This window comes from Manis javanica, chromosome 2, assembly GCF_040802235.1.
Source record: "Manis javanica isolate MJ-LG chromosome 2, MJ_LKY, whole genome shotgun sequence".
Classification (NCBI taxonomy): domain Eukaryota; kingdom Metazoa; phylum Chordata; class Mammalia; order Pholidota; family Manidae; genus Manis; species Manis javanica.
In genome coordinates, this window is record NC_133157.1 from 74,797,151 (window position 1) to 74,822,834 (window position 25,684).

At 45.2% G+C, this 25,684-nt stretch overlaps 1 protein-coding gene across 1 annotated transcript; it reads left to right on the plus strand.

The window, feature by feature from the left end:
• Window positions 1–342: 342 nt before the first annotated feature.
• On the plus strand, window positions 343–25,210 carry PSAT1 (phosphoserine aminotransferase 1). The gene is made up of 9 exons (XM_017658115.3): window positions 343–545; window positions 3,809–3,869; window positions 4,813–4,882; window positions 7,172–7,377; window positions 8,186–8,358; window positions 9,914–10,083; window positions 14,899–15,027; window positions 23,279–23,416; window positions 24,112–25,210. Exons 1-9 carry the CDS (start codon window positions 486–488, stop codon window positions 24,215–24,217), a joined length of 1,113 nt encoding a protein of 370 aa, XP_017513604.1. The 5' UTR covers window positions 343–485; the 3' UTR covers window positions 24,218–25,210.
• The last annotated feature ends 474 nt before the right edge of the window (window positions 25,211–25,684 follow it).

Below are 25,684 nucleotides of genomic sequence, written 5' to 3' on the forward strand. Positions count from 1 at the left end.
AAGTGGCCGGTGGGGCAGGGGGCGGTTATTAAGCATCTCCCGCGCAGCCAAGAAAGAGGGGCTGGGGTCAGAGTTGAAGGATTGGAACCGGCCTGACCTAGTGCGCGGAAGCACAAATGCGAGTTGGCAGGAAAAGCCTCTTTATGCCGCCCACAATCCTTGGGCTGGCGCGCAGCCGAGCCTTCTGGCTGGTGCAATCACCCGCGCGCCTTGCATTGATCAAAAAGGGAGTTGAAACTGTAAACGCGAGGAGGAGCAACTGCTCCCGGGCTTCGGCTGGTGAGTTCGGCCAATGGGGATGCGATTCCGTCACGCAAGCCAATCATCACAGGGTCTGCAACAGCACGGGCCAATGGGGGCGCCGGCTGTGCGTCCGAGAAAGCGCAGGGTCGCCGCCTGCAGCAGACAAGCGTTGCCCAAGCATTTAGTCCTCTCTTGCAGGCTCGCTACGCGCTCTGCAGTCTCGTCACCCGCTCTGCCGCATCATGGACGCCACGAGGCAAGTGGTCAACTTCGGGCCTGGGCCGGCCAAGCTGCCGCGTTCGGTGAGTTCCCGGAAGCGTGTGCCGGTGCATCTCTGCGCGGCCGTGAGTGCTGTCCGGCCGGGGGCACGCATGCATATGGCTCGGATCCCTTTTCCCCACCCCAAGTCTAGAGCGCTCTGCATCAGCGTGCACACCCAGTTCAGGGTCTCTCAAAGGTGGGCTTCTGGAAGAATGCACGCGGGGGGGGGGGGGGGGCGGGGGAAGCTCTGCGAGGCGTGCCTGTGCAGCAGCCGCTGACACTGACTGCCAGTGCGCGGCGTGCACGCCTCTGCCTGCTTGTGCATCTCACCGGCTGACTCGAGGGCTGTGCCTTCTCCCAGGCCGGCGTGGGGCGCGGCGTAAAAGAGAAAGTTCCGCATCTCTGCGTTCTCACACCGCAGTGCTGCGAGCCAGTGTTAAGGGCATGCGTGAATGGACAACGAATGAACGGTGAATGGGGATTGCGTTAACTGGAGGGGATTGCACACTGGCAGCTCGCGTGTGACCCCTTGTAAGCAGAGTTTGGTTGAGCCAGTGCTTGGGAACATTGCTCTTCGGAAATGCAAATTTGAAAGCCTTTTGTCTAGACTTTCCCTCTATGTCTCCGAGAGAACCTATCTTTCCTAAAGCCTTTTTAAATCGGCTTGTCCCCTAAAAGCATTTGAGTATTCAAAGTCTGGTAGACATTTGGGCTGCCAGCCCAGTTCGCTCCTCTGTTCAAGGGCGAAAGCAATGATTGAATTCTCAGCCTGGCCACACAGGAGCTCTCAAGTGCAAGAGGAGCTCACTCCCTGCTTTCCCAATTCCCAGCCGACTTCCAGCTCCTCCCTCCCCCCTCCGTTAATTCGCCCCCTCCCACTGTGTGAAGAAGGCAAAGTTTCTGTTGTGCCTTACAACTCATTGATAAGTTGCCACCGTTGCCGTTCTATTTTAGTTTTTCTAACCAGGATGACTCCCGTAATAGGTTGTAGTAACATGGGGCATAGCCAAATGCTTTACAATGATCTATTGTTGAACAGAGTAGAAATCTCCCTGGGACAGAGCCGCCTCTGTGTGGTGGTAAGAACAGAGAAACTCAGAATTTTAAGAGGGGAAAGGACATGTTGCTTTTCTAGGGGCAGTGCTCACAGCAGCCTGAGAGATCAGGGCTTTTTTTTCCCCTTAGTGATTGCCATCGGTTTTAGGTGAGATTCCCTGCTACAGCGCCGCAAACTTTTCTGGTACCCTCCTCATTTCTTCCTCCTGTTTCAGAGTCTTCTGAATATTTTTCCGTGTGTAATTTGTCATGCATTTTTTATTAAAGTAGTTATCAGTAATGCAATTGTCTATTATTTATTTTCCTAGCAGGATTTATGTCCTCATGCTCCCTAACTTGGGGGGTGCGGCAGATGTGTGTCTTACTGGTTTAGTTGAATTAATAAGGATTATGAAAGTCAAACTTCTTTTGACTGTAACCACAATGAAAAATATTTTACAAATGTCCAAGTACATGCACATAATTCTAATGGAAACAAAAAGCCTTATGTATTTAGCCAGTTAACTACAACATAATTTGGTCTTCTGTTCCACTCTAGTGTGTTCTATTTCATTAAGAAAATGAGTTGTGACCCACAAAAGTGATTGCATTCTGCACTTTGAAAAAAATGAACTCTGCTGGATTAAAGGGGTGTGCCTTTGGGGTAGAAGACTCTAATGATTTTAGTTCTAAAGTTTTACAGGTATCTTTTGAAGGAATACTACCTATATAAGAGAAATACTGTCTAAACAGAAGTTGAAAGATGATTCTGTCACAGACGGATGTTTCTGTTTACTAAAGGATTCACTGTAGTTTGTTTGATCAGCCAGTGCTAAGAAGTATCCAATGGTTTGCAAAACAATGACAAATTCTTGAAGTCCCTTGTCAAGGGAACCTATTTGTGGTCTAATTCTTTATGGTTAAAATGTTTTTCCAAACAAGTTGCTATCCAGTTTAGGTTGTTTTATGACCTCTTTAGCCTGTATCTTTTAAGGGAAACTTTTCTGATGGCAGAATGCTTCTATAGAGGGCTTATCTTACCTATTGTGTGTCCATTTTTAGAGCTCTTCTTTTTTTCTTTTTTTACTTTACGGCAATTCTCACATACACAAAGGTAGAGAGGGAATTATATAATGAAATCCATGGACCTTCTGCGAGTTTTAACAACTATGGACATTTTGCCAATTGTGTTTTCAGCACCTGCTCCCCCACACACTTTTTTTCCCCCCTGTTCCTCCGTTATTTTGAAGGCAATGCCATATATCACATCATTTCACTCTTAACACTTTAGCATGCACCTCTGATAAGGGCTTTTCTATATTTCTTCCTTAAAATAAAAAAAAAGGTGTTTCCTTTCAGTTTAGTAATTTGCATTTTGCTTGGTCTTTGGGGAAAAAAACAGGCTGCTCCCTAACAAGCTGTGTTTTGCTAGGGGAGGTGAGCCTTGGGCACCTCCCCCACCCGTAGCTTCCTGGCACTGTGGGACTGACTGCTGATTGGCTGTAAACTGGGTCCCACCTGTCCAGCTGTCCCTGTAAGGTGGAATGTGGTTATGAGACTGCAGTGATCTTCCAAGATGCACTTAAGGGACTGGCCGGGGGCATACAGCTAAGTCACTCTCTGAGCCTCAGCTGCTAACTGGGGATGAGAGTATCACCCTCCTTGTGGCTCTGGTATTTGGGAGAGAGAACAGAGTATCAGTACCCTCAGGATGAATCGTAATTCATCACAGGTGTTTCCTAATTCCTGCCCACCCTACACATCCCAGTCCATCAAGTTAGACCAAAAAGAGAAAACTGAGTTATCTGTGTAATCTGGGCTTAATTGTTTTTTTTTATTGTTCCCTGAACCCAGAGCTTTATGCATTTTGTATTTTTGCTTTCAGAGAGCGACACAGGCAAATGTGGAGGGGACATTTTCCTAGGGAATCAGTTTTTCCCAAAGGTCTTATGTTGACAGTCAAAGTTTGTCATCAGTAAAATTTTATACTTGATCTTTGTTTTAAAGTCCAAGTGAATTTTTATATCTAAGTAAAGTCATGCCTTTGGAAAAACTATTTGAGTTGCATAATTTTGCACTCAACTTGTGTGTAAATTGCATCAGTGGGGCTCTGTGGGAACGATGGGAGGAAGGGGATTGGTTGTTAGGGGACAGGAGCTTCCAGGCCTTGCGTCCATGCCTCCCTCCTTCCGCCCCACTTTGATGTCCAGAGCCAGAGGGAGTTGTGCACAGAATACTGAAATCCTCGTTTTCTTTTCTTTTTTTCTAGGTGTTGTTAGAGATACAAAAAGAATTATTAGACTACAAAGGAATTGGGATTAGTGTTCTTGGTAAGATTTACTTTTGGATTCTGTGACTGTCCAGGTTTCAAAGGGAACAAATTTAAATGCATCGTCAAGCCTATAGGCCTTTGTAGATGTACTTTTAAATTTTAATAAATTGTGTTGCATGTTTGATGGAAGTAATTTTGACATCAACACAACTGCTGGCTAAGGGATTGTATGTGTCATCTTACTGTTTGATAATTGGTTTTTGCTCTTCACAGGATCTCAGATCAGAAAATATTGTGCATTGGCGTAGCAGTACCCCAAACCCTTATAATATTGCTTCATATTCATTTTACTGTTTTTACTGGGCTTAAAATGAACTTATTTAGAAGTTAAAAGCACACAAGCCTTTCATGAAAATCCTGCACATTAATAATTTCATTAGGTTTCTCTCCCCAATATTATTAGGGAAGAGGACTTTGAGTTCTAGAATGTACTTTCTTTATTTAATTTTCATTTTTTGTTTTCCTTTATTGGTGGTTCTAAAGGCTGCATAGGATTTAGAGGCCGTATGATAAACTATGCTTACCGCTACTACATTTTGTTCCTGTGGTTTTGGGACATGCATGTAGGTTTCTTTGATGTGAGCATAGAGGAGAGTAGTGTGCTGTTGTCCTAAAGGGTAGCCTTTGCACCTCAATTCCTGTTTGTGAGAAAGATGTGAGAAATCACAGAAACCAAAGGATGCGTTAGTAAATGACTCATCTGATGAGTGGGCCTCTTGAAAAATCATTCTGCTGTGACTCTAAGGCTATGATGTTTGCAATATGAAAATCGATTTGGATTTTCCCCTAGACTCAGCCTTGTCCTGCAATTTGAATGTAAAATAACTGAAATAGTCACCTTTACTATTTCATTTACAAATCTTGTAATTACTTCTAAAGTTACTTCTGTTCATTTGGTTTTGAAGTGGAACTTTTTGTGTTGTTTACTTTTGCTTCCACAGAAATGAGCCACAGGTCGTCGGATTTCGCTAAGATTATTAACAGCACAGAGCATCTCATGCGGGAATTGTTGTAAGTTTAGAATTTTAAAGAGCAAGTTGCATTACTTTCGTTTGATAATTCATACACCTGTGTGTCTGTTACAGTATTTACTATATTCTGTGTATGTTCAGAATATTCCATAACTTTAAATAATCTTTTTTGCTTCTCCTAAATTCACTAAATGTGTGTGTGGTGCTGCTTACTTGTTCCCCATCCCATGTTTGTGATTTTGTTTTTTGTGATGTTTCTAAAGATTTGAAATCATTATATATAGGAAAGATTCTTTACCACTGTGAAAATTGAACTGGCTTAAAGAGTATTTAAATGACAAAGAAATGGTCATATTTGACAGCAGTAAATCATGCTCTAGGTCACTGGTCCTCGTGCACTTGCCAGAATCACCTGATTGGTGGGGATGGACTAAAAAATTCAAGTGCTGGGCCTTACCCAGACGAGCTGAATCAGAATCACTGCAGAAACCTAATTTTTAGTGGGCTCTTTGGGTAATTTTAATTCTGAACTCTGGGCATTGCTGCGCAAATGAACTCTCTCCTAGGTTATTTCCCCTGCTTTTCTTAGCCAGAGGAAAACTTATTCTGAAATAAACTGCTGTTTAGAAGAGAGCTTTTATATATTACATAAAATATTCACATAAACACTTAATTTTTTTCTGCTCACAAAATTAATGCATGTCCATGGGAGAAAGTTTAGAAAAAACAATCTCACTAATTAAACTGGAGTTATCTGTAACCCTACCCGTTAGAGGTAATTCTTGTTAATGGTTTAGATTCCATCCTTGTAATATTTTATTCACAAAATTGTAATTGTACCATCTATTTCACCTTTCTTTTTCAATTGCCTTGGTAAAATGCTTCAGATGAGGCAGGCTGGTGACATTTTAGTGAGGAGCCCCAGAAGCCCATTGCAGTGGGAGTGTCCAGAACTGGTAATGGTCTGCTTGGCTTTGCATGCTGGGTCTGCTTGTCAGGCCCTGTGTCACCTTCATGGAACTACCCTGTTCTTCATGGAGCAGGATGTTGGAACTTTGGCCTAGATGTGGCATTTGACCTACATGGCTGTGAACCTCTTAGGATTGAACTCTCAGTTCAATTCATGGGCCTATCCTTACTTCTAACCAACATCCTACTTTGTACGCTTGTGCCTGGGCCTCTTTCTGGGGTCCTTCCATCCAGCTATTGTCCTTCCTGCCAGGCACCAGAATAACATAAACCTGGAACCCTGGCTCTGGCTGCCAGTCCTCCCAGCTGCTGAGAACTGCATGGTTAGAGCCCCTGAAGACCTGCCTGCGTGCTTTGCTATCCTACTGAGCATTGGATGATACTGGTAGGCAGGGGTCAGGACAAAATTCTGCATACCACCCATTTCCCCAGGGCCCCGCCATGACGCCCTGCCCTTTGGTACTTAGGCCTCTGGGCCGGAGCTCTGTCCTTGGCCTTCTGCCTTCTGTACACCTGTTCCCAAGCTCTGATCTCACTCAGCGGCTTGGGTCCTGTTTCCATAGCCTGGTCCCTCTGGAGCAGGCCTTACCCTACTGCCTGTAGCCATTCAAAATATCATCTTAATTTCTCACGCTGGAGGAAAAATTTTTGCCATTCATGCCAATGTATATCAGGTATGTGATAACATACTTAGGCCTGAAATATTACCAAAGTTCCTTCTCCAGAGTCCAGTTTGCTCATTGGAAGGACCAGCACAGAGATACTTCTAGGACTTTTGGTTGCAAGTAACAGAAGCCCAACTCTTGGCTTAAATGGAAAAGGGGATTTATTACTTTACAGAATGGAAAAGTGCAGGAGTGATTTGGGAGCTCAGACGCTGGGAACATCTTTTTCTCCATCCCTTTGCTTTGCCAGGTGGCCACCAGTGGTTACAAGATTAGCTTCTTCAAGTTTATTGTTTTCCTCAATAGAAACAGCTCCTCTTTCCCAGAAGTTTTTAGAGGTCTCAGAACCTAACCCCGTTGGCCAGCTTGGGTCACATGATCCTCCCCCGGAGCTGGGGTTGGCTACCCTTGAACCATGTGGCTGAGAGTGACCTTGGGACAATTCCTTAAAGGACTGGCAGGGTGTTACTAGCTTCTGTCCAAAGAGTAACCATAGGCTTCTGCCATAGAGCCCAATGAATAGTTGTCCAAGGAGTGAATGGACAAATGACTGGATTAGGGAAAGCAAAGAATAGTGGGACTTGCCATATTTCTTATAGTATATCCACCTTCAGTAAAGTGCTGGTAGAGCATCACTCATTCTCCATCTTTGACTCTGTGAGTCTCTTATTTACTGTCACTGTGCTTCTGCCCAGAACTGTTCCAGACAACTACAAAGTGATTTTTGTGCAAGGAGGCGGGTCTGGCCAGTTCAGTGCTGTCCCCTTAAACCTGATTGGCCTAAAAGCCGGAAGGTGTGCTGACTATGTGGTGACAGGAGCTTGGTCAGCCAAGGCTGCAGAAGAAGCCAAGAAGTTTGGGACTGTGAATGTTGTTCACCCTAAACTTGGAAGTTACACGAGTAAGTGGGGGCTGAGCTGGATAGGGGCATCCCGACTGGGGGATGGTCCTGCCTCAGATGTCAGGGTCCCCCTGCCCAGGGTGCTCTGCAGTTGTCTTTAATTCTTTCCTCCCCTTGTCAGTAGCTAGTTTGATACTATTTAGATTGGATAGCTATACTAATTTAGATTACTAACTGGCTGGAAAGCCCACGGGCCAGTTGGCTTTAGGTATGGCTTGATCAAGGGTCCCAGCAATGTCTCTAGATCCTGGTGTGTCTCCTTGTGTCCTTTGTAGGGGTTCCACAGTCAGGAAAGCTGTCCCCTCCTTTTTAGAACATGGTTGCAGCTGCTCCTGACTTTATATTCTCCCAAGTTCCGATGCCTTTGCTCCAAGCATTCCCAGCAACAGTGTCCATCTCATGTGTCCCATCCCAGATCAGTCATGTGGCCTCTGCCTTTGGGGCTGCAGGTGGGGTGGGCTGGAACTCCATGGGCTGAGCATGGGGGCAGCTAGAGCCCCAAGAGGAAACTGTCTGTGGACATAGGATGGGTGGGTCCTGGGTAACAAGGAAACCCCCAAATATCCACCATGCCATTCTGGGAAATTACCTGTCCCTGGGAATGGTCAAGAGGGTGGAGGTGATGATCCTTTTAGGATGATGTTTGTGGTGATTATAATGCAGGGTGGATCAGGAGCTTTCACCTGTGGGTGCTTTGGAAGTAATCAGTCTTTCCCTGCTAGGGGAGGTGTGGCATTCCTTACCTCCTGTCTACATAAAGAAAGAGGGTAGTAAGAGTGTGGGGTCTCCAACTTTCCTTCTGTGATAGAAATCCCAGATCCAAGCACCTGGAACCTCAGCCCAGATGCCTCCTATGTGTATTACTGTGCCAACGAGACTGTGCATGGAGTGGAGTTTGACTTCATCCCTGACGTCAAGGGAGCAGTGCTGGTTTGTGACATGTCCTCCAACTTTCTATCCAAGCCAGTGGATGTTTCTAAGGTACTGTGTGAAGTGGGTGGAGTGGGAGGACCCCCAGCATCTCCGTTTCTTTCAGAGCATTTTAATACTAGAACAAGGGAAGGCCGTGAGAGTCATGGGCCAGCGGAGTAGAGATCCTGAAGGGGGGGCAACTCTCTGAGCTGGCTGACCGTTGCTTGTTTATTATGAATGTTTAAGTCAGGACATCCTGAGCCCTGTGTTAATGATTGCCTTGCAGGGCCACACTCGAGTCCTTGGGGAATTTAGCCTGCCTTTGAGAGTGGCTCTCAGAAATTGTTTTTTTGTCAATACATTGGGAGTGGCTTGCAGTCTTCAAGGGAAGATCAGATTTATATAAGCTCAGGGGAGCTTTGAAGGAAGGAGCCCCGCCTGGCCTGTGCCCACTTCAACTCCAATAGCATTAACAGATGGGACATACAGACTCTCCAAGTGGCACACCTAGGCGGACATTGTACCCGGGTGCGTGCAACAAGGGGCTGTGATACCTGTAAAGCATTTTAAAACAAAGCGACTAAATGGTAGTCTGCCTTTAAAAAAAAAAAATTGTGGTAAATACAACTAACATAAAATTCACCATTTTAACCATTTTTAAGTGTACAGATGAGCGACATTGAATACATTCAGAGTGTTGTGCAGTCATCACCACCACCTATCTCCAGAACTTTTTATCTTCCCAATCTGAAACTCTATGCCAATTAAACAGTAGCTCCCCAGTCCTCCCCATCCCCTGGCAACCAGCATTTTCTATGAATCGGACTACTCTAGGCCTCATGTAAGTGGAATCATACACTCATTGTCCTTTTGTGTCAAGTTTATTTGCCTTCGTATAATGTCCTCAAGGTTTATCTATATGGTGGCGTGTGTCTTTTTAAGACTGAACAATATTTCATTGTGTGGTTAGACCACACTGTGGTTTGGAGTCTGCTGCTTATGATCAGTCCCCACACAATGGCAGTTCTAAACAATGTCAACTATGAAATACTCCTCCCTGCTGGACCACACTGGCCCCCTCTGCCACTGGGATACCATTTGCTTTTCTGAAAGGTTTTAGGGAGACAGTGGGAGAGGGTTCTATATCTTACATGACGAAATTCCCTGAAGTACCTTTAAACATGTTTTCTAGAATTTCTTCTCTTAGGTAGATTGTCTTACTATTTCTCAGCATCTTCTGATTGTCTCTTTATACAAATACAAATGGATTAAAAATTCTTGTTTCTTTTGGTTACCGAGGACAGTTTGCAGCCCCATTTTGAATGCTGGTTTGGGTGGAGAAAGGAGGTATACAGGTGAATGTGAACAAGTATAAAATTTACCATAGTGGGCTTGGGTTGGGCCCCTTACTGGTGAGAAGCACCAGGCAGGTATGTAATCTGCAGGCCCCTGAACTTGCGAGTATTGATTTGCTGCCTTAGGTGGAGATTCTTTTAGAAAGTACACTCTGAGCAGGATTAAAATACAATCACTTCCTTGTACTTTGGAAAGAGGTTAGGAAGTTTGAATGCATTTATGAAAAATGACCAAGTGTGTGTAAAGTAGTACGTTTTCTCTTTTTCAGTTTGGAGTGATTTTCGCTGGTGCTCAGAAGAATATTGGCTCTGCAGGGGTCACGGTGGTGATCATCCGTGATGACCTGCTGGGCTTTGCCCTCAGGGAGTGCCCCTCGGTCTTGGAATACAAAGTGCAGGCCGGACACAACTCCCTGTACAACACGCCTCCATGCTTCAGGTAACTCCGGGATGCAGCTTGTGGACCGGGTGGGGGCAGGTCTCACTAATTCCCATCAAAGTGGAGCTGACCTCTTAAAGTAGAGCATGTTTCCACGAACTGGTAACCTAGCTGTCCTGATAACCCATCCGGAGAATTCTGATAGGAATCTCTGCCCAGCTCCCTCCCTCATTACCCTCTATGTACTGTTTGATCAGTCTTTCCCCCCCTTTCTTTCTTGGGGTGGTGTTTTGTTTGCTTTTGCTAGCCTTGGTGGTTCACCATTAACCCAAAACTCTATGGAGATGAAGGGCCAATGCCTGTATCTCAAACAACTGGTCAACTTCAGAGAAGGACTTACAAAGGCCAGGCCTCCCCAGCTTTCTTTTCTTTCCTTGTGGGGCCTGCATGAAACTGGCTGCCTGCCAGTGAACGAACATCTTGGCTTGGAACAAACACCTTCCTGGTTTTTTCCCCAATCTGCAGGGGTCCCGTTAGCTGAGCCAAGTGAGAAAAGTGCCTTGTAGCATTTTTAGGGAGCAAGGCTGCCCTGCCCCGTGATCTTTTAACTTGCAGACTCAGGTGTTTTGTGAAAATCTTTGTGGCACCTAGGATTTAACAATTGCCAGGGGAGATTTTACTACTTACTAGTTGCATGACCTTTGGTAAGTCACTTAACCTATCTGTGCAGCAGGTTCCTCAAGGAATACTAATAGGGCCCTCCTCATTGGGTTGCTGTGAGGATTAAATGAGTCGCTATGTATATATGCATGTATATATGTACTATATATACATATAATGCACTTAGTGTTGACATTTTATTTATAATTGCTAGCTGCTATAGAATTATTGTTTCTGTTTTTGTTAGTTCCCAGAGCCTTAGCAGTGGAAGGAAGAGCCAGAGTTTACAAATCTTATCTTTCCAGAGCTGCTATGATCCTTTTAATCCTTCCAGGCATCCTAGAAAGTAGGTACCCTTATTATTCCATTTTGCAAGTGAAGAAGCTGAGGCCATATTTACAGGAAGTGGCATAGCTGGGATTTGAACCCAGGCAGCCTGGCTCCAGAGCCTGGGTGTGTGCACCGGACTTTGGTGCTTTTCATAAGCAAAATTTCAGTGTGTTTCATTTACGTTTGAAGGATTACATCTTAGGAGAATAGATCACTGTTGAAGTCCAGCACTTCTACTCCTGGACTTTTCCATGATGGGTGGAAGTCCTCTTACAAGAGCGTCTAAAAGAGTAAGGTCTGGTGGGTGCAGGCAGAGGGTCCACTGGGCTTGGGACTTTGTCAGAGCTCTCTCTGCCAGCTGCTGCCTGGAGAAAATTTCTTCCACATAATTTACCATGGGAAGGGAAGGTGTTTTTTTCAAAGGTAGCATTCTGGTGGAAACCTCCACCGGACTTCCGCAAGGCTCTCAAGAGGCAGAGCAGCTCACCCTTTGTGGGGGCGGGGCTGACTCTCTCTCTCACCTGCCCATCTTCCCTCTGGGGTTCTTGGCAGTGAAAAGTACAGCGCTCACTGGCCACCTGGGCCCGCTGAGTGGGAAAGGCACAGACAGGGACCTTCATGGGCAGGGCCCCTGGGGAAGGGGCTTGGGTGCCAGGCGGCACAGTGGAAGGAGGTGGCAGGAGGGGTTCTCCCTTACCTATTGGAAGGTGGAGCTAGGGCCTGGCTCGTAGTCAGGTGATTCTTACCTGGCAAGGCAAAGGCCACCAGGGGCTCCAGGAAGTGAGAAGGTGGGAGGAGGCAGGGAGAGTACTGTCCCCAAAATATGAGGCCAGCAGGTTCTGGTAAGAGCACAGCCTGGAGGAGCAAGGGGAGCTGTCCCACCCATTGTCACCTTTCCAAGGAGTTCTGTGAAGCAAATTTTTAGTAATGTAATGACTACACTACTATGCTATTATTGATATGAAAGTTAAAAAATAAGTGGAAATGCTGAGAAAGTAGTTCAGTCTGTCTAATAAATATGATGAAATCATAGGAGATAAAAATGTCTGGAGTCAGCGCTAGAGATAGAAAGTCCTCTTTTTCAGTGACTCTCCTAGGGCCGCTCTGCTCCCAGTCCCTGTGCTGACCTTGGGCCCAGGACTGAGCAGTTAGGTCAGCTGCTCCCCTGGGTGGTGGTGGGAGTCACAGGATGGCCACGGCGGGAAGGCAGGAGCATCCTCCCAGAGCTTTCCTGCCAGAGGAGAGGGCTGAGCCTTCTAGAACCAAGGGCAGAGAAGGGGCCAAGTTTCTTCCCCAGGCAGATTAGAATAATGGTAACTGAGACCATTTTGGGGCAGGTCTCAGGGGCAAATACATTGTTTATAATATTTGATTAGAATCATGTAAATAGAAGAGAGACTGGGGAAATGTATTCTGCCCCAAGATACCACCCCTTGGAAGTTGCTTTGTTTCCTTTTTACCCCAAAAGAAGAGAAAAGGAAGAAAGTAAAGTCTGTACAATTGAGCAAGTACACTAAATCTATGATTTGAGGAATTTCGTGTTCACAGTACTTAAACATTCAAGATTAGAGAATTATAGTTCCCAGTGAGAACAAGCTCCAAGTAGACATACGAAAATTTGTGCAAAACACCCTCCCCAGTCCTTGGATGTAAGAAGGTAAGGCACCCAGAACACTTTGGAACTTCATGTCACATAGCATAGTCCTTGAAAGATCCCAAGTTTGAAAAAAACGCCCCCTAACCTTCCTTTCTTTATTTTTTTCTTTTTAAAATCAGAGTCAATGACCATAGGCCCTGGGCAGTTCGTTTGAACTATGCTGGATAACTGGCCTTCAAATAGTTGCTTGTAGCCCTGAGCAGTGAATTGCGGTGGAGAAGGACCACATGGTTGTTCTGTTTAACCCTTTAGGAGAACACACAAAGTCCAATTAATAGACAAACATAAAGGTGCCTAAACTTCCCTTCTATCCCAATGAAAAAGCTCTTACTTACCATGTCCAACTGAACCCATAAGTATAAATTTGCTTTAGCTGCAGTGGGAGGTAAAGTAACTGGTAAGAACCAAAATAAGCCCGCTAACCCAGGAGATCTTTCTTATCAGAATGAGAGAGTGGCCCTGCCCAGGGGGCTTAGCCTGGCCCACCATCAACTGCAGAAGCAAATGAGCTTCTGGAGCTTCTTCAGAACAGCCAGAGAGATTTTTCTGGGGACTGCCTGGTGTGCAGACAGTATTTTGTGTTGCTCTGAAAAATTAATGCATGCTCTTAGCAAAGATTTCTGAAGTGAGCAGAGCCTGTCAGGATAACCACTGTTAACTGCTTGCTATCTCCTAACAGAGCATGCATAAATATACACAGACATATATTTATTTCATTATGTGAATGGAACTTTATCATAAATATGTTATGTGAATTTCTTTTTTCCACCAACAATATATTATGAACACTGCCATGTCAACTCAAATGCCTGCCTTTTTTTTTTTTTAAATTGCTGTTCCATAGGACGGATGTGCTGTGATTTATTTAGTCATTTAACATGCAGGTTTAGAAGGTAAACCTATGCTGTGTGCTGCTGGTGATATTTTAGAAGCGAAGGCATAAATCAGTTCAAAGTGGAGGGGAGAATTGAGACCACGTTGCAAGACTGTATAAGCATTTAGGGCCCCTGTATTTTGAAGATTTTGGAGTGTCTGGGGGTAGAAGCATGAATAAATAATGACTTGGAAGCCACAGCAGAGTCATAAGGGCAGACATCCTCAAACTCCAGGGATGGCTCCAGTCTCCAGGATGGCCTGCTTCCTTCTGAGCCGCCTACCTCATGCTGAGCTTTGTCGACCTAGGCTAAAGGTGCTGGCTCTGGGCAGCATGTAAGATGGGTGGGGTTTCTGCTATTCTGCCTGCTCAAACCTCATTAAGTTTAGTTGCAGAGTGTGGGCAGTGAGTCTGAGCCTGACGGCCCCCAAGAAGATGGTGCGTCAGCTGGAACTATGTGCTGGGCCTGGGCCTTTGCTGCATCCTTGGATTTGATGAGTGACATAGCAGCCCAGGACCCTGGGATAATAGCTGCAGGTGAACACAAAGCCTGGCCTCCGGGAAGTACTGTCACTGAACAGGCATGAGGTGGCACGGCTTGGGTGGTATGACTGGGTGTTTCTGTGGTTCGTGGGGAGTGAGTGGGCAGTATCTGGAACACACACATCCACACACGTGCATGTGTGTTGGCACAACCCCAGAGCCACTGCACTTGGCAGCTGTGCCTCTGTGGCTTGGTGCCACCCTGACAGCCCCACTAACACAGGCATAGTGGTTGGGGGTCCTGGAGCCCCTGGGAAACCAAAGGCTTTGCTATTGTGAGAAGATCTTGGGTTTTGGAGCCTGAAAAACTGGAGCTGAAATCCTAGTGAATGGTAAAAGCTGTGGGAAGTATAGGTAAAAAGAAGGCTCTGGGAGTGCAGGAAGTGAGGGGTTACTGGGGGGTGGGGAGGGGGAGAAGTGGGGGCAACAGGGGAGTGGTCCTGAGGGTGCTTGCTGAGAGCTCAGATGTCAGCAGGCAGAGAGAGTTCAGTGTGTGGTCCAGGTGGCTGGAAGAGTTTGCATTAGGGTTTGGGCTGGACTGGTAGGAACCCATGTGACCTCCAGTGAGGAGTCCGATCAAACTTCCTTTCTTAATGGCCCTCAGGCTCCTAGGATTGAGTTGATCCTGGTTCCTTACCCCATGACACGCTCTCACTGGTCCTTAGCCCACACATGGCCTGCTTTCTCCTTGCCTCTATCTAAGGACATGTGTAAGTCTGTTCTAGTACAGCCTAAACAGCAGCTTGTTTGAATGTCTTTCCCCTTTTGCAAAACTGAACTGAATGGATTTTTTTTTTAATCTTTATTTTAGCATCTATGTCATGGGCTTGGTCTTGGAGTGGATTAAGAACAATGGTGGTGCAGCAGCCATGGAGAAGCTTAGCTCCATCAAATCGCAAATGATTTATGATATTATTGATAATTCTCAAGGATTCTATGTGTAAGTCAATGGATTTTATCTTATATTTTGTCTCTTGTGAATTTTAAAATGTGCGTATATTGGATACCTTTGAAAAATGGACACACTCACCTTTCTCTGAGACACTGAAGTGCCCACAATGCTAAGTGTGGTCCTGGGCCCCAGGAGCAGAAGCTTCTCTTCTGTATCTTAGCCACAGGAATCCCAGGCTTTGGCACCTGATTCCCAGTGGATGGTGACATATCCCTGGAGAAAAAAACACATATTTGCTGGGAGCTCTCAACTGTGTGTAGGGACTCTGCTGGAGACCCTTGTTACAAACACTACTCCTGGCCCCTCCTCCGGGTTATCTACCCTTTTAGGAAAGTTCACTGCCTCCATTATTATAGGATAGATGTTGACCTGCAGTGTAATGGGACTGACTGGTATGAGTTGACTCCTACATACTTTTGTGACCAGTTGATTCATGAGCGTGTGTTGCTGGTGCCTGGGAGGGGTACAGAAAACATACGGGCCTTCCATTAGTCTCTTGGGGCTAGCGCCACTAACCTTGTGGCTTAAAACAACAGAGATTTATTTTCAGTGTTCTGGAGGTCAGAAGTTCAAAATCAGGATGTCAACAAGGCTTTGCTCCCTCCAGAGACTCTAGGGGAATGATCCTGCCTTTCCTCTTCCAGCTTTTGGTGGTTCCAGGACTTCCCGGGTTGTGGCCGCACCACCCCAGTCTCTCTGCCTTCTCATGCCGCCTCCGTGGGTGTCTTCTCTTCTGCTCTTACAAGCTGCTCATTGGATTTAGGACCTGCCCAGATAGTCTAGGATGATCTGTCTCATCTAGACTCTTCATTTAATTACATCTGCAAACACCCTTTTCCCATATAGGTCACAGTCACAAGTTCTGGGGATTAGGGCATGGATATACCTTTTTGGGGGTCAACATTCAACCCGCCACTACTGAAGTCTCACCAAAATAGTGAATGTGAAGCACCTGGTACAGCACCTGGCACACAAGGACCTTAACAGATGATGTTTGCATTTGCTTTTCCCTCAAAGTGTAGGCAAGTGTACAAGGGCCAGACTTGACGCTGTGCATTTGTGCACATGGGCACACACGTGTGTGTGGTTGTGGTTCATATATACTTACAGATATATAAGCACTTAACACTCATTTACCAAGCCTAGACCCCCTTCTTTGTGTCATTATTTGGGGTGCAGTCTGTTGTAACAAAATATCTGGCTGATAGTAGCATGGGAATTTACACTCCTCTTTGAGAACTCAGTGGGCCAAATGGGAAAACAAAAGAATGCATCGATCTTAACTTGTAACACATCTCTGTAACCACCCAGGGGTGGGAAGTGGAGAAGTACTTTTTGGGCAGCTAGGATAATGCAGTATGCTTCTGTTACCTCTGTCCTTAAAATTTTAAATGCTTGTTGCCTGTTCCTGTACATTCTTGGCATGCCATGATGCTCCAGCCACAGGCCCCATGGGAGTTGGCTCTGTCTCGATGCCTTGGCCCTTGGGTCTCTATGTGCCATCTGGGAAGGGTACCCACTGTGTATTTCTGCCTGCTCTGTGGTTCTGTGCAAGAGACGCATGTGCAGGCAGGGGCCCTGTCCTGGGGAATCTTCCACCCTGGACCCAGATGTGTGGATCTTCCGCCCTGGAAGTGAGGATACACTGGCAGCACTTACTGGAGCCTTTGTAATATGTGCCATTAGCAATCGATGGTCCAAGGAGTTCATAGGCAAGGGCTAAGTAATGAGGTGTGAGTTTGGAGCAGAAACATGCTGTCTTGCTTGGAGGTGAAGGGAGGGTTTTTGGACGAGCTCTTGAGCCTTGGGTGTGAGTAGACTTAGGCAAAGGAGATCAGAGGTACTTGCAGGAATTTTTTGGATGGCAGGGAATGGCCCCCATAAAGGTACTGAGGGAAGAAAATACAGTGTGTTTGGGGAGCAGAGTGGACTACCTGGAGGGGATGGCTTGTACTGGGATTGGAAGGAAAGTCTGGAAAGGTCCAAAGACACGTTTTGTCTACCCATCCATCCATCTCTCCACCCATTCACCCATCCATCCATCCATCCATCCATCCATCCATCCATCCATCCATCCATCCACCCACCCATCCATTCATCTACCCATCCATCCATCCACCCACCCATCCATCCACCCACCCACCCATCCATCCATCTACCCATCCATCCATCCATCCATCCATCCACCCACCCATCCACCCATCCAGTAAATGGCTCCTGAACACCCACTCAGCGCTGGCCTTTTTCTTGACTCCCAGACACCCTATTCCTCTAGAATACCCAGAAGAATAAGCCATCTTTCCTGACTCAGAGAGTGCTCAGAACCTGAATGTGAGTGGAAGCACTTGGCAGCTCTTGTGGAGGGAAAACCAAATTTCCTATTAGCTTTTGGCTCCATCTATTTCTCAGGAGATGTGTAGGCACAAAATGGGAGGACAGAGAATAATGATGCTTCTGGAAAAAAATCCAGGCAATTAGAAACAGAATGAAGCATAGGAGGGACACTGGTCACCCAAGACTCATTCACTTCGGAGTCTCCTACACCCAGCACTTGCACCCCCCTTCAGAATAAACCTCTCTCTGGGAACTCCTACCCAGCCCCTGGGCCGCCTGCCTAGAGGGGGTCAACGGGCTCCTGACATTCCTGTGGGACCCTGTCACTGTGTCCAGAGCAGGCTCTCGCTTCCCCCTCAGTGTTTACAGCTGGACCCTCACTAGCAGTTCCTGTACTCACTTGGGTTTTCAGGAAGCTCTTCACTTTTCTTTCAAACTGTGGAACTATGGTGTCTTGCTGATGGGTTTCAGCCCCAGGCAAGTTCGCTATGAATTCAATGTGACCAAAGAAAATGACAATAAAATGGTCTTGGGTTATACCCAACTTTATTTCCACAATGGCAGGTCAATCACCAGAATCCTGTTCACTCAAAGCGAGTCTGCATGCAGCAAGCCAGTCTCTGCCCCTGGGTCCCTCTGCCTGCATAGCTGTCCTCTGGGCCTCTCTGTCCGCACACCTGTCTTCTGGGCCTCTCTGGGCCTTCCTGTCTGCACAGTCGTCCCACACAGCTGTTCTCTGGGCCTCTGTCCTTGGCGCTGCCACCACTCCAGTCTCATCTCTGCTCTCCTGCAGCCTTGCAGCCATGCCACTGTATCGCGCAGAGCACACTGGGTGGAGCTCTTTATATAGTCAATAGCAATGTATTGCCCACGTATGTGTAGTGAGCTAGCCAACCATGGCCAGGTGAAAATCCTGGCCCACGGGAACTCATTTTATCCATATATGACCCCAATGGGGAGGTGAGCAATTTTCAAGAAGAATCCCGAGTACCTAGAATTAGAATTTGCCATTTGCCACCACATTTTCTCCTCGTTTGTGTCCCCATTTGGTGCCCCCTGACTCGTAAGGCAGCCCCTTTATTCAACACAGTCCTGGGTGGTCTGCCGGGGGTTGTACCAGCCCAGCCAGTGATCCCGGCAGGGAACTCTGAGACTAGATAAGAACTGTGCAGGTGCTTGGGTTCATTCCACAGTCTGCTGCCCACAGGCTGCCGGCTGACCCTGTGTTGAGCCCACTTAGGCAGTAGAGCAATTTGCATTTAGAAGGCTCGTTTGAAACTTACTGGAATGTGGTCTTGGGAAAGGGACCTAACTGCCTTAAACCCACTTTCCTCATATGGATGTAATAGTGGTACATACTTCTTATGACTGTCATGGGGATTAAATGAAAATGCATGTGAATTAAGAGTATATAATATGGGGGTTAAGAACATGGGCTCTGGTGCTGATTAATTTGTATAAAGCACTACGAACACTACTTGGCATATAGGGGGCCTTCCTTAAGAGTTAATTTTTAATATTTTATTATGGAAGCACTTAGGATGCCCCTGACCCAGAGTGCTTAATACATATTAGATATTAATTTAAATATTTTAAAGATGTCCAAGTGATAGAGTGCATATCCAGATCTGAGGTCTCCTTTCTCACCACCTTCACGTGGGAACCAGGCTTTAGGAAAGAGGGAAGCATGTGATGGCTTTTATGATAATGCTAAAATAAAACCAAGTGGGCAGAGCCCTAGGCTTTACAGATATTAACCCTTTTATTGTCCTCACAACCCTGTGAGGCAGACATTAAACCTATTTTCCAGAGTTGCAAACAGGTTAATGAGGCAGCTGGGCAGTGGGATCAGGATCTGAATATGGGGAAGGTCTTGGGGGTATGGAGGTGCTGGTTTCAGGATCTTTAATTACCATACTGAGGAAACAATAAAAATCACAGGTTGAAGACAATGTGACTTTATTCCAAATTCGGGAATCAATGAAAAATCTTAGATAGGATCAAATTCAAAATTGTGATCAGTCACAGCTAAATATGTAAAAGTCATTGGCTTTCCTGTATCCAGAAATAACAACACAAAATATAAGGAAAGAAGATCCCATTCATAATGGCCATGAGAACTATGAAATATCTGGAAGTACATTGAGATGTTTGTCTGGGAAAGTTAATGCAAAAGCTGAAAACTTTTAAGAAGTTTAACATTAACATACAATCTATTAAAACACTGCAAAGCCGTGTTGATATAATGGGGTGCTGGCCTAGGGACAGATAGTAGATCAGTGGAACAGTAGAGAAGTCCAGAAGCAGGCCCGTGTTTACTTAAGAATTGGTAGATCTTCACATTTCACTCTTGATTTTTGTAACTGTGTAGAAATGGATTTTTTCATTAAAAGAAATCAGGCAGTAAGGAGAGGCCAAGTGACTGTATTTTGTGGGCTGCTTTCCTTCAGGATGCTGTCCTTACTCCTCATCCCCTTTGTTTCTGACTATCCTAGAGAGGACTTCACTGAATGATAGTCTTGTGCCCTCCTAATCCTCAGCACCTTTGTGAGCTGGTGTCTCTCACTGACGCAGTGCCTTCCCCCGTGCACACTGCTCCTCCAATACCTTGCGGGGCCGGGAAGTTCTGGTGTGTCTCAGCAGGTATTCTGGAACACTAGTCCCAGAGATGCAAAGGATTTTTCAGTCATACATATTTGGGGGAAAACTGGTCCCTATATGAATTATTATCCTGGGCGTTCAAAATTCACATGAGCTTCTGAGAGTCTCCAGGAGTCAGGAAACTTATTTAGCCCTGTTAATGCAGGACTTCCTAAACCTCTGTGGCCATGGAACTGCTTTTCCAGTGATCACCATGAACACCTTCAACATCAGCCTCTACCACAGATGTAGGAAGAAGCCGTGCTCAGATTTCCTCCTTAAATCTTTGTAGTCCTTGGTTTACCTGGCTGGTTACATGCCGTCGGGACCCACGTTATCCTCTGTCAGCTTTGGCAACTTCTCCTCTCCGCTCCTCAATGCATTTAGGCAACAGATCCTGCCTTTGGAATTTAGTGAGAACTCCCGAGGTTATAAATGGGGGAGTGGTGGCCAAGTACAGCCCAGAGTGGAGCTTGGTGTGGCTCACACAGTTGAGCCACTGTTAGGATATGGGAAGATCTTTAAAAATCCAAATTTCTTGTTCGGTAATCCATGTGGCTCTGAAAGCGGAAAAAAGAAACTTTAGAAGGGGCATGTGTTTCCAGAACAAAAGGAAAGCGTGTTTCTCTGTGGTAGTAAAGAATAGGTGCTTGCATTTAGTATGAAACAGGGAGTTGGTGCTCGGTGTATCCCACTGGGCCTGGTCTAACTTATGTCACACCTGGGCTGTGATGGCCTTTGAGTTTGCCACTGTTGCTTGAAGCTCCCCAGTGTCCCTGCCTTGGTCACAGGCTCTAATAAGTTTTGACCAAGAAAGTTCTTTGAAAGCTTTTTCTAGCAGGTCACTCCTCTTCTCTGTTGGCATTGTTATTTTTAAAAAATGCAGAACTCATACTGTGCAAACCTGATTGCTCCTCATTGCTCAAGGACCCCGTCCAGTTCCCTACAGAGCACATCTGCAGGGACCTCCACAGTCTAGGCCCTGCCCAGGCTGGGAAACCCACCCCCCAGCTTCTTCAGAGCGCTGGTCTCCCTGCCTTTATAGATGCAGCTCTGCCAGAGCGTCCCACTGGTTTTTCTGTCCTAACCACTCCCATGGGCCTGAGGCCTTTTCCCCTTTTCTGGGCAGAATTCCTTGCTGGGCTCTGTCTTCCACTGTCCTTTGCTATTACAGCACTTCTCGTGTGGAATTTTAATTTCTTTACACAACACTCTCAATAGTTTGGGAGCAGTTAATTCCCTTTAGTCTTTTATTTCCCCTGCCTCAGCCTCAAGCCAGAGACACACTCTTGGGCACTGCATAAATATTTGTTTCATGCCAGTGTAATCTTCAGTAGCTAAATTTTATGACATCCTTGCTGTCATTTTATCTATTTTTATGATGGGATGGGTAAAGTTGGGGTGGGGATGAACTGTAAATACAGATTCTTAATTTTTCCTCCTTAAAAATTTTTTTTTCTTAAATTACATGTGCCTTTTTGCTGCTCCTGCTGTAATTGGACCCTGATGTTAGGAGTCTGAGGCAGTAGACTATCAAAAGGAGTAGCCACTAAATTTTTAATTTAAATGTCGACCATGAAAACTCCCACCTTGTGGAAAGGGCGGGGGTGGGGGTGGGTGGGACGAATTCAGGCCCAAAGCCTATTACCAGATACTTGGTCTCCCTTCCTGCACCTCTTCTGCCTGTAGATGTCCACTTGACTCCTAGTACCTTTAACTGGAATTGCGTATGTGCCTTCAGGGGAGAGCATAACTTTTAATGGGTGCTTGCGAGCTCACATTGCTTTTATTTGCTGTTTAATTTTAGTGGCTCTCACCCTGTAGAAGTCTAAGAATAAAACAGGATGTGCTTGAGAAAATGGAGGAGGACCATTACACATTCCCTTTTATTCTAGACTAGCACGTCAGCTTCTGCCTGTTGTCTCCTTTGGTTGTCACTGGAAAATAATTTTGGATGCTTGTTTTCCAAAGCAGAAACTGAAGGAAAAATACTAACCAACCCTGGATAAAAATTAACACATAATTCACTTCTAAGTATCTGAATGAGCCCTCCAGGTGCTGGAAATAAAAAGATGAATTTATTGATTTTAACTAATTCGTACATAGTAAATATATTCCAAACGCTGCTCTAAATTGCATCAGTTGTCTGTTTTGAATCACAGAACCTGCTAAGACAGTGACTTTCAATGACGACCATTTTCTTTGCTCATGATTTTTTGGGCTCAGCTGGGTGTTTCTGTTGCTTTTCTCACCTGGGATTGCTTATTCAACCAGAGTTCTCTGGTGATTCACCTGCAGCCAGTGGGCCACAGTGGTCTCACTCACATGTATGGCAGCTGGCACCAGCTGTTGGCGAGGGTTTTATTTCCAGCAGGCTAGAATGAGCTTGCTACAGGGTACCAGTGTTTTCGGAGGACAGTACAGAAGCTGTGTGCCCCTGGAGACCTAGGTTTCAAAGTTGTACAGGATCACTTCTGTTGCATATCTTGGTCAAAGCAAGTTACAAGGCCAGCCCAGATTCAAGAGGTAGGACTAGACCCCACCTGTTGCTGCAGTTAAAATGTAGCCATTTAAAATATACCACAAAAATTCTATGCTTCTCTTAATCCTCACATCAACCTTAAGAGTTAGGTTCTATTATTTTGCCCTCTATTCAATAGATGAACAAAGTAAGGCACAACAGAGGGATTTAGTAATATGCTCAAGGTCACACAGCTTGGGACCATACAGTGTGACAAGTGCTTTGAAAGTTGCTGCTCATTATTTTTTTAAGTCTTTCAGCCACTGTTAGGACCAACATATTTTTTTTCCTGCAGCCTTGTAGAGAAAGTGTCCCTTGCATTGCTGTGTGGTTGCCATGTGTTAGAAGCTTCATATATTTGTACCACAGAATTGTCACAACTCCTCTGAAATGAAGGTGGTATTATTATTCCCAGGATTTAGATGAGGAGACTGGGCCTATGGAGATGGAATTTAAATACAAGTCATACAAGAGAATGCTAATTCAAAGTTCCATATACAAGAGTGGTCTTGTATATGGCCTGGCCTCTTAGGCTTATGGTTCTTAGAACCTGGCATGCTTTCATCCAGACATGTATGCCTAGAGTTCCTGCTGCTAGTAAGTAAATTAGAAATGTCCTGTGAAGTTTTTTTTTTAAATGTCCTGTCTGCATCTAGAAAATGTTTTTAGGAATTGTTCTGTTGATTTGTTAATAGCAGTCACCCATTTCAGAAAAGTAGCTGGAATAATAAACATGTTTTTCAGATGCCCAGTGGATCCCCAGAATAGAAGCAAGATGAATATTCCATTCCGTATTGGCAATGCCAAAGGAGACGATGCTTTAGAAAAACGATTTCTTGATAAAGCCCTTGAACTCAATATGATCTCCTTGAAAGGGCATAGGTGAGTACATATCCAATCCAAAAGCTCATCAGAGAATTGTTTTAGTTTTTCAAATGCAGAACGAAATACTAGGAGCCTGCCCAGGCTGGAGTAGCGGATATTGTAACTTGTTGGGAAAAACCACCTGTCACAGGGGTAACCTCTTCTGTTGCTTTTAGAATCCTTAGCATGATTCCCTGGCTGAGGATGGTGGAGCCACATCTTCCAGGGCCTTTTGTCAAAATTACCCTTGAAAATGGCTTCAGTTACTCATAGTACAGAGGTCGCAATCCCACCTCTGGTGAGGCCGGCACTCCCCTCTTCAGTGTAAGAACAGATCGAGGTTGCTTCAGCTGCACATCCAATTGGAGTAGTTAATCCTGCATATGCTGAAAAATATGTGTCCTCACCACGTGGGATATGAGATGCCTACCCTGCAGTGGTTGCTGGCTCCCTGCTCCCTGTACAACAGGCTTGTCAAATAGTTGAGTTAATCTAGTTTTGTGTGTGCACGATGGATCTTCAGTGCATTAGGGAAAGTTTTCTGATAAGATTTCTGAAGCTACTGGCCACCTGTGGGGGTTTTCAGATGGGAGGTTGGACATCGTGGCCTCAGGCTCTGTGACTCTTAGGAGCAGGTGACTGGAAAGAGGGTCTTCTTGATGCTAAATAAGAATGCTTTTGTTCTTAAGGGCTTGCATCTTTGGTCTTTCTAGGTCTGTGGGAGGCATGCGGGCCTCTCTGTATAATGCGGTCACCATTGAAGATGTTCAGAAGCTGGCAGCCTTCATGAAGAACTTTTTAGAGATGCATCAGCTATGAACATACTCTAACCAATGTAAACTCTGCCTTTGAACAATGTTCAAAAGTTGAAATAACTTGGGGATGGCTATAAAAACCTAACCCGATATTTTTCTTGAATGAACATGCATATTATAGGTTCTTTTTGCAGAGAACAGCATCAAAACACCCACAGCTTTATAGAGCTGGTGTGACTTAATAGACACCTTAATTCAGACTTGGACTGAAGCATTAAAAAAAAAATCTTCCTTTGGCTTTTCTAATGAGTTCCAGCTTAGGTTGTCTTTGCTGCTGCTTTTTCTAGCTAGATCTCAGTATTTGAACTTGTCTGTGGACTTCATTATGCAAATTGCAGTTAATTGTTCCTGGAGATACATACGTACACACACAGCACAGAAGGTGGGTGGGAACCTCTAGGTGCTGAATCTTGATCCTTTACAAAATGACAGCCATGGTGGCCCCTGGGTTCCACAGCTGTTAAATCAGGTCATGTGGTGAGTGTTTAGGAGTCCCAGGCTTAATCTTCCTGTAAACTGTTACTCTCATAAAGAGATAAAAGTGACATACTATCTGTTTATATAGCAAGGTTTTTAATACCAAATAGTTTATAGCTCTATGCAATCTATTTCTAATAATACAGTTCTCAGTGATACATGTAGAGACTTTTTGAAAATGTGTCAGGAGCCTTGACCTTGTGTATTACACTCAGAACAGTTATCCCTCTACTCCCCTTTCCCTTTTTAAGCTGCTTCACAAGAGGTTCCCTGATTCATTTGTACTTTCCTTTCAGTGGATAGAAGAGAAGGTTGGTAGTTCTTTAGCTTTTAGTTATATTGTTAAACTAAAACTTTGTTAAGCTCCCCTGTCATTTTTTTTGCATGACTCTTACTTGTGTTGGATCAGGGATGCTGTGAGCTCCAGAAGGTCTTTGCTGAAGAGTCTTTCCTCCGATTGTTTGTCCATTGTCAGTATTTTATGTTGACTATGTGAAGAACATTAAAGTCCTAAAACATCTAGGCCTTTGTCAGTGAATTTTTTCACCTGCTTTTTAGGCAGATTGTTCTTTTAAAAACTTTATGATGGGAAAACTTGAATCTAAAAATAGCAACTGGATAAGGATAATTTAGTTCAACTAAAAGTGTGTCTTGAGTCCCGTGCATCCATTTAAAAAAAAAATGATTCAGCACATAGCCTGTAGCTTTCCATTGGTGTTTGGCATGGATGTTATCAACACGCCATCTTACAACACAGCTCATGGTATAAAGTTCTGTGAACTCTGTCCCACTTAGGCCAGAAACATGCCCACAGGGCAGTTCTGAGCCGTCTTCATGTCTCCCTGGGCTGTGTAGTGAGGGCTGTACTGCATCAGCTCTGTACCAGTCAGTTGGCTTTTTGGGTTCCTGTGGTCAGAGCTAAGCCTCCCTCCCCAGTCTTGGTTCTCTCATCTGTAAAAAGGAGGATGTTTAAGAGCTTAAAACAGGGGCTCAG

What these genes read in the sequence shown, in the direction of transcription:
- PSAT1 (XM_017658115.3), top strand. Translation starts at nt 486, where the DNA reads ATGGACGCCACGAGGCAAGTGGTCAACTTCGGGCCTGGGCCGGCCAAG. An exon ending in AATTGGGATTAGTGTTCTTG is followed by an intron (nt 3,870 to 4,812) that starts GTAAGATTTACT and finishes TTGCTTCCACAG; the next exon opens with AAATGAGCCACAGGTCGTCG. An exon ending in TAAACTTGGAAGTTACACGA is followed by an intron (nt 7,378 to 8,185) that starts GTAAGTGGGGGC and finishes CTTCTGTGATAG; the next exon opens with AAATCCCAGATCCAAGCACC.